The 9,106-nt window shown below is 41.6% G+C and overlaps 1 protein-coding gene across 1 annotated transcript; it reads left to right on the forward strand.

Moving 5' to 3' along the window:
• Positions 1 to 7,752: 7,752 nt before the first annotated feature.
• LOC141679464 (uncharacterized) lies at positions 7,753 to 8,523 on the forward strand. The gene has a single exon (XM_074485961.1). It carries the CDS (start codon positions 7,753 to 7,755, stop codon positions 8,521 to 8,523), a length of 771 nt encoding a protein of 256 aa, XP_074342062.1.
• Positions 8,524 to 9,106: the final 583 nt, after the last annotated feature.

The raw sequence follows: 9,106 nt of genomic DNA on the forward strand, positions 1-9,106 counted from the left end.
CGGAAATATGCAAAACTGTGCCAAACTTTTACTGGAAAAGTCAACAAGAAACTGTTGAAAGATATGCACACAGTATCGTCTTACAATATTATGAACATTCACTTCAATATTTTTATATAACTGAATATAAAATTCTAAATTAACTAAATATTTTTGTGTATGCTATAATACATTAGTAACATGTGACCAAATTTTCAAGCTTAAGTTAATTCTTGAGATGCATTTCTTGAAGATCATCAAGGCTATTTTTGAATTTTCGTTCAAAAATTCAAAAAACGAACATAATTGTTAGTGAACAACATTCGGGATCGGCTCGTATACGTAAATTTGGCTCCGCTCGTTTTCTTAAACTGAAAACGAGCCGGTCTTAAACATAAAAATTAACTCGGATGAATAAACGAGCCGAGCCGAGATTTTTGTTTGTACGGCTCGGCCTCGGCTCGCTTAGCTCGGATTCGGCTCAAACTCGGTAACTCGGCTCGGCTCGTATAAAGTTTGTATATATTACAAATCATAAGTATTACTAATTACTTAAATATTTTTAATATAACATTTTTCATCATTTATTAATAATTATTTTATTTCATAATTTTTTTTATTTTTATAAATTTAACACCTAGTTTTTTCGTAACGAAACTATATTGTTATCGTTATATATTCATCTCCAATTATTCATATTTTCATAAATACTATTAAATAACTTGTAATTTGCATAAACCAAATTTAAGTAACATATCAAATCATAATAAAATTTTGACATTGACAGTTTAAAAAGTAATATATTATTTTCAAAATTACGAATTTCTCAATAATGTAAAATAAAATTGAATATTTTTTTAAACTTGTCGCGAAAAATAAAATCATATAGATTAACAAACAACTGTAGTTGAGTGTGCGATTATATAATTGTAAGATAAGGATGGTATTTGATCTCGATACAACTTATCAAACTATAAACTATTACTTTATGGTTAGTTGATTGAAAAATATATGTAAATTATAAGTGGACAACTCGACTCGGCTCGAGTTCGGCTCAGTTCGGTTGTGTTCGGCTCGGGTTCGATTTGGTTATAAACTAGTCGGGTTTGAACAAAAAATTCGGTTCAATTATTAAAATCGGTTCAGCTCGATTTATTTTTTTAAAAAATTAAACTCAATTCAAATAAAACTCGGCTCGACTTTATTCGTGTGTGGCTTTATATACAAACATCCATCGTTATTACATGAGAAGGCTAAAATCATATAAAAAATTGTGGGTATGTGTTTATAAGGAAATGACTACTAATAGTCAATTATGTGAAGCAACCAAGAAAGATATTTCGCTTATAGTTAATTGAGTCAGAAAATACGAAAAATATGGCACTACGCAAGGATGTATGGATGCTATATGAGGCTCGGAAGAGTTGAGCCGTAGAATTAAAAAATGGGTGAAGGACATGTACGATCGGTTTTTGGCGGAAATTTAACAAAAATAATCGATTTGATGGTCATCTTTAGCCGATCGAATAAGTATTTGATACAGGGATAAAACTGAATACACATTCTCAAGTGATATATTTGTTTTCTATTTATATTTTTAAATTTTTTACCGCTAGTTACACATAAGGTATGAGGGTATTGCCATATATTCAAAACCGCAACACACATATTAGAGTGTAGTAAAAAGGAATACGCATTCCTTAGTAAAGTAATGTTAAATATATTTTTTAATTTTTTTTTAAAAGATTAAGCATTTGTGGGAGTAGTAAGGTTTTAAAAAATTAATATTATTTAAACGGATTACGCATAGCGGGTGGGGTGTTCCGATATATAATACGCATTCTTAATAGGTGTAATGTCTAATTTAACTTTTTTTATTATTATAAATTCTCGATTAATATTTGTTTTGCCCAAAAATTGATTTAAACATTATTCAGGTCAAAATCAGATAGAGTGGTCAAAGTTGAGATATGTACGCCTAAAAATAAGGAGAAGACAAGGAGAGTTTCCTTTCTGTCAAGGGAATAGTGCGCCCTGTGTAATAGTTGGTTGAAGGATGATTGGTTGAATGCATTATGTGAATATTGAAGGCGCGCCCTCATAGGAAGAAGGAGGCGCGCCCTGTTGTTAAGAAGAAAACTTTAAGTGATTTCTATGAATAAGTCCTTCACATGTGCAAGATATTAGGGTGCGCCCTAAGTAGGAAAGATAGCTTGCATAGAGATTTCAGCATGGTTATTTGGACAGGTTCTTTGGATGTTTCAAAAAAGATGGAGATTATTATTAGTAACGTATTTGCTACAGGTACTCTATTGAAGAATTTCTTCCTGTAATGCAACCACAGGAAGGTGGTGTCCGTGGTCAGAGACCTCCAGGGTTATGCCTGGACGGAAGGCCTCCTCCTTAGTCAATGAGTGTCCTCATTGAGTATGTGGGGTAAATTCTGGTGTGTGTTTTGGGAGTTCTGTCTCTGTAGTCAACGAGTGTCCTCGTTGGGAGACTTCGGAATATCCTGCACTTTGCACCCAAAAGCTTGGGATCACTTGTCCTGCAATCTGATAGAGGCTTCTTATCCGGGGGACAAGGATGTGTCCAACATTTGGGGTGAACCACGGTTATACATGTGTCCACGGATTAGAGAAACAGCTGGTAGAGGAGGGTTATCCTTGGCCAGGGAGATGCCTTATCCGTGAAGTCTCGAAACCGCGGACGAGCCTTGAGCCTTTGTGGTTGGGCCTCACCGGCGGACATTCCTAAAGCTAGTAGAAGACGGTTTCCAATAGGTTTCCTACTGGGCCTCGGGACAAGAGATCTAATCCCATTAGGTTTCTTGTTCCTAAGAACTACGATGGCTTGATTCCCTATAAATAGGGATACGTAGGCAAATTGTAAGGGGTTAAAAGCGAGAGTGCAAAGGAGCCACCACTAACTCTAAGCAATCTCAGCCACCAATAACCACCACCACCAAACACTGTTCATAAAATCCGACGATTAATGTTCACGTTTTCCGACGAAGAACCACCGTCATAAATCTTGTTTCCGGCTACGAACCTCGGACTTTGTTGCTACCAAATTTCTCCATAAACAAATTGGCACTAGAATGAGGGGTTAATCAAGATCTGCATCTAGGAGGAAAGATGTCTCGATATCATGATGGAAGTTCTTATGATGGATAAAGCTCTGAAGAATGATCTGAGCAGGGCTATGATGAACCTTACGTTCCTACTTCAGTGAATTGTCCCTCCCCGAATGTCGGTGGCCAACCATAGTCCTGATTAGAAATGCAGATTTGTTGGAGCAGCTCTATCGCATGGGCGATGCCCTAAACAGTTTCGACTCGAGGTTGAGTACGGTGGAGCGACGTAAGATAAGGAGAGGTCTTCGCCATAACCGCTCTGCTCATGCATCTGGGAAAGCTCCCATGACTGATGCTCCGGTGCCAATCCAGAGGCGAGCATGTGGCAATAATGCCGCGACGCCTGAATTACTTCAATGATACTGGTCCGATCGTTGACCTTGTTGATGAAGATACTGATGGCCGAGAGGCGCCGCGGACAGATAACCGAGTAATCACTCACCGCACCGATCCGGGTGAACTCTGGAGGAACGTCGGCAGGCGGAATCTATTCCAGCAAATGAACAACGAGGTTTCGTTGCTTTGAAGGATCGCTTGGGGATCCGGTTGGAAGATGATGATATAAGGATATTACTTTTGGAATGGCAGAGAGATGCCGATCGCGGAGATGTGATGCCCCGTGGTTCAATGCGTGTGCCCCTGAATCCCATTGAGAATCAGGAGCGGCACCGCGACCATGAGAGAGCTCCTCCTCGTGGATCGATGGACCGGTATGGTCGAGGATATGAAAGTGACCGTTGGAGAAGACCCCAGTGGAGGGGAAGGGGCGGAGGCCGAGGTAAATACTTGAACAGATATCGTCGCGACAACTATCGTGGTTATAGGGATACTCGCACATATGACCAAGCTGAAAGAGATAACTATGCAGGGGATGACGGTCATAGGGATATCCAGAATTATGATCGCGAGACGCTTCAAGGCCGCGACCGAGGTCAAGGAGAAAATCCAGAAGGAGATCAAGGGTGAAACCAAGAGATAGTAGTGATACCTGGAGGAGGACAAACTGATGTCCAAAATACTAATCAACAGCAGGCTCCTCCGGGTGGAAATTAGGTTGTGCCACCTCCACCTCAACCTCATGATCCACAACCCAATATGTAGACTTTCCCCGGTATGGGAACCTTTAATGTGGATGATCTGAAGAAGCTGCTCAATCACTTGGAAGGAAGGGTAACGACAACGGCCGAAATTCCTTCGTCATTCTCTGCGGCTATAAGAGAGGCCCAGTTACCAGCCGGATATCGTAACACAACTAGCGATCTCCAGTTCCATGGAAGTTCAGATCCTGTGGAATTCTTGGGTCGATTCAATATAGAGATGGACGTGTATCAAGTTCCCGACTTGGCCCGATGCCGACTCTTGGCGGAAAGTTTCAGGGAAAGCGCTCAACAATGGTTTCAAAAGCTTGGACCAGGGGTAATCACTTCCTGGGACCAGATGAAAACCTTGTTCTTGACCAAGTTCCAAGCAGCTGTGAGTTACGCTCCGCCCGTCACTACTCTGGCTAATGTCAAACAAAAAGAGAACGAAAGCTTGAAATCTTACTTTAAATGGTTCAACGCTGAGTCTACCAGTGTAAGTGGTGCTTCGGACGAAGCTTTGAAAAGTTTTTTGATAGCAGGGCTAAGGGTTAGCTCAGATTTCTGAAAACATTTGTAGGGGAAAGATCCGGATACTCTGGCAGATGTCTTTGCTTTGGCAGAATCATTCAAGAACATAGAACAATCTTTGGCAGAGGTCCAACCGACTTTACAAACGAGCCAGAGGGGCAGAGCAAGAAAGAGAGACATATCTCTGAGCCCAAGATATCGAAGAAGTAGTTGAAGCCCGAATCGTGTGAACGCCGCAACTATAAGGAGGGAATGGATCCCTCCCTCAAGCTATGACAATAGACCTAGCGGATAAACCCCTTTGGATGCATCGATTGAGCATATCTTCGAAGTGAACACGAACATAGGACTTTTTAGGAAGCCCGAAGCTCTGTCGTCTTGGAAAAGCAGAGATAAGAAGAAGTACTGTGAATTCCATGAGTCATCCGGACACAACATCCATGAGTGTCGAGAGCTAAAAGATTAAATCGAGACTCTAATTAAGGAAGGTTATCTTGGTGAGTGGGTGGTGAAGGAAGTAAGGAGGCATAAAAGTGGTCTTGACAAAGCGAAGGAGGAAGAAGGTCGTACCCCTCGGGGATCTAACAACGAAACTCTGAAAGAAAGCAAGTTTGTCAAGGATGGCAGCATCCGAGCAATATACGGAATAGATCCTGGGATGGAATGCAGTAACAGAGCCTTGGAAATATACGCAAGGGAATCCCGGTTTAGATCTTTGACTGACATCCACAGGGTGGAGACTCGGCCACCTAAAGTGTTCAAGGGAGAATCCATAGATATCACCTTCAGAGAAGCGGATGCTAGGTGGGTACATCACCCTCATAATGACGCTCTAGTCATTTCTCTCCAGATTGGGACTAAAAATGCCAGAAAGCCTTTGTGGACAACGAGAGCTCGACAAACATCCTTTACTACAACACCTATAAAAAGATGGGTTTGCCTGATCGAGATATGTCAGGAAAGGATTCTTGGGTATATGGTTTAGCTGGTGAAGGAGTTAGAGTCATGGGATTAATTCGATTATCATGCACCTTGGGAGAAAGCCCACTGTCTGTAACAAAGATGCTTGAGTTTAAGGTCCTAAATCAGGATTCATCCCAAAATGTGTTTCTAGGACAACCTTTTCTCAGGAAAATGAGGGTCATCACTTTGATCCATCATATCACAATAAATTTCCAACCCCGAATGAGGTAGACAACATAAAAGGCTCTCAATATGACTCCCGGAAAGGCTACCGACAGGTAATGAGGGGTTTTAGGAGAAAAGATGTCCAAGTCGGAGATGCCTCAGATGATGAGTTAAAAGGAAGCATCGAGCAACCGATCGAAGAAATCCATGTCCATTACTATGTTGAACAAGAAGCTGAGTACTCTGCCAAGTTGCCTCCTGCAACGTTGTTTTTGGAAGACACTCTCAAGGTAGAAATGTTGGAAGAAGAAGATCCCCCGAGTGACCACATAATCCAAGGAAACTTCAACGGGGAGAGGCTCGAAGGGAGAATTAATGTCTTGTAGAGCTTCGAGCAAACTGTACATAAGGTAGATGCCCCTCTTACTAAGGGCGCGCCCTTACAACCAAGCAACTCAGGAGAAGTTGATGCCCCTGAGCCTCAGGGCGCGCCTTCTCATGTCCAAAATCCAAAAGAAGTTGATTCCCCTCTTATGTAGGGTGTGCCTTCTCCCAGAAAGGAAGTTGAAGCTCCTCCTTCAGAGGATGCGCCTTCTAAACAAAGTGATGAGGATTATAATCAGCTCGAGTTGGATCCACGGATACTGATGACTACAGAGAAAATGGGGTCGGCTGAAGATACGATTGAAATTCGAATCGACAAGGAGGATCCAAGAAAAGTTCTGAGGATTGGATCTCAATTAAGTTTGATGCTGAAGGAAGGACTTTCAAAATTTCTCTAGAAAAATCTTGATGTGTTTGCTTGGAGCCACTCAGATATGGTCGGAATTGATCTGAAAGTCATGTGACATTGATTGAATATCGATCCCAAACACAAAGGGATTCGACAAAAGCGCAGGGCTGTAAATGGAGAAAGGGCTGTAGCCTTGGCCGAGGAAGTGGATAGACTCTTGGACGTCGGGTTAATCAGAGAATCTTTTTACCCAGAATGGTTGGCAAATCCGCTGTTAGTGAAAAAGCCTAATGGGAAGTGGAGGACTTGTGTGGACTTCATAGATCTAAACAAGGCTTTCCCAAAGGACAGCTTCCATTTTCCAAAAAATGATCAGTTGGTTGATGCTATGGTAGGACATGCTTTGCTGAGTTTCATGGATGCATACTCTGGTTATAATCAAATTCCCATGTATGAATCTGACCAAGAGCACACTTCTTTCATCACTGACAGAGGTCCCTATTGCTACATCAGGATGCCATTTGGCTTAATCAATTCTGGGGTAACTTATCAAAGGCTTGTAAACAAGATGTTTAAGAGGCCGATCAGGAAGATAATGGAAGTGTATGTGGACGTTGTGTTTGTGAATCCTAAGAGAGCGAAAGATCATATAGTGGATTTGGCTGAAATGTTCCACATTTCTAAGAAGGTATAGAATGAAGTTGAATCATCATAAATGTGTATTTGATGTGGAGTCAGGAAATTCCTGGGGTTCATGGTAAACCACCGAGGAATCGAGGAAAACCGGCAAAAATCAAAGCTCTGCTAGATATGAAATCTCCCACTAGAGTTAAGCATTTGCAAAGTTTGACGGGAAGAATTGCAGCATTAAATCGATTTGTTTCAAAATTTTCAGATAGATGCAAGAAATTTTTTAAGGCAATTAAAGGCATGGGAAAGGATTTTGTATGTACCTCGAACTGTGAGGAAGCTTTTCAGAAAATTAAAGAGCAGTTGGGGAATCCTCCCATGTTGGCAAAGCCAGAAGATGGGGAGACATTGATTCTCTACTTGGCAGTCTCGGAATACTCCATCAGTGCAGCTTTGGTAAGAGAGAAAGGGGACAACAGGCTCCAGTGTACTATGTGAGTAAGAGATTATTAGATGCAGAGACTAGATACACTAGCATGGAAAAATTGGTATACGCCCTCATCCTTGCAGCACGAAAGCTAAGACCATACTTTCAAGCTCATCGAATAGAATTCCGCACCGCGTATCCTCTAAGGCACATCTTGCATAAGCTAGAGTCATCAGGAAAAATGCTAAAATGGGAGGTAGAATTGGGACAATTCGATCTAGAATATTTCCCTCGTACAACAATTAAGGGGCATGCATTGGCAAATTTCATACTCGAGTTTGATTTCGAAGTGGATGAGAAGGCTATAGTGTTGGTAGAACCTTCCTCACAGGGGGATGTCCTCGACCAAGTGAGAGAAGAGTTCCCACACCCTTGGAGGATTCTACATGTTGATGGGGCTGTGAATAATAACGGATCAAGGGCCGAGATTATTTTGGTTAGCCTGGAAGGACATCACTTGATGAGTGCCATTCACTTCAAGTTTTATGTCACCAACAATGACAACGAATATGAAGCCCTGATTAATGGTCTGAAGATAGCCTTAGAGGTGGGAGTTGTAAATTTGATAGCTCGGAGCGACTCAGAGTTGGTAGTAAATCAAGTTAATGGATGGTTCCATGCCCGAGGCCCTCGAACTGAGTTATACATGAGATGTGTGCAGCGTTTACTCCAAAAATTTAGAAGTGCCAAGCTGAAAGGCGTGCCAAGAGAAGAGAATGACAATGCGGATGCCTTGGCAAAAATGGGCTCCCAGATGGACAACGTGTTTCTAGGACAAGTTCCCTTGGGAATTCAAGAAATTCCAAGTATTCAGAGATGAGTGTGTTTCAGATGCAAGAGGTCCCGCTGGAAACTTGGATGACCCCTATTCACAACTATATTTGCACAGGGACTTTGCCGTAAGACAAGCTACAGGCTCGACGCCTTCGTTATCAGGCTGTGAAGTACATTTGGTGTGATGGGGTGTTAAATAAGAGAGGATTTAATCAGCCGCTTTTACAATGTGTGGATCTGGAATAAGGAAATTATATTCTTAGAGAGATACATGAAGGTATCTATGGCAACACTCGGAGGGTGGTTCGTTGGTATTAAAAGCCCTTCGACAGGGATATTATTGGCCAACCATGAAAAAAGATGCTTTCAAGTTTGTTAGGGCATGTGATCGTTGCCAATGATTTGCTAATTACTCTAACGCCTGAGCAACATCCATAACTTCGTTGGCAAGTCCTTGGCCTTTTGCTATTTGGGGAATTGATCTCATTGGAGAACTTCCCAAGGCCAAGGGGGTGTGAAGTATGTCATGGTGGCTGTTGATTATTTTACAAAGTGGGTGGAAGCTATACCATTGGCCATGATCACGGCTAAGAAAATCAAAGATTTTGTCTTCAATTCTATAGTCTGCA

The sequence above is a fragment of the Apium graveolens genome, chromosome 8 (genome assembly GCF_009905375.1).
Source record: "Apium graveolens cultivar Ventura chromosome 8, ASM990537v1, whole genome shotgun sequence".
NCBI classification, from domain to species: Eukaryota; Viridiplantae; Streptophyta; class Magnoliopsida; order Apiales; family Apiaceae; genus Apium; species Apium graveolens.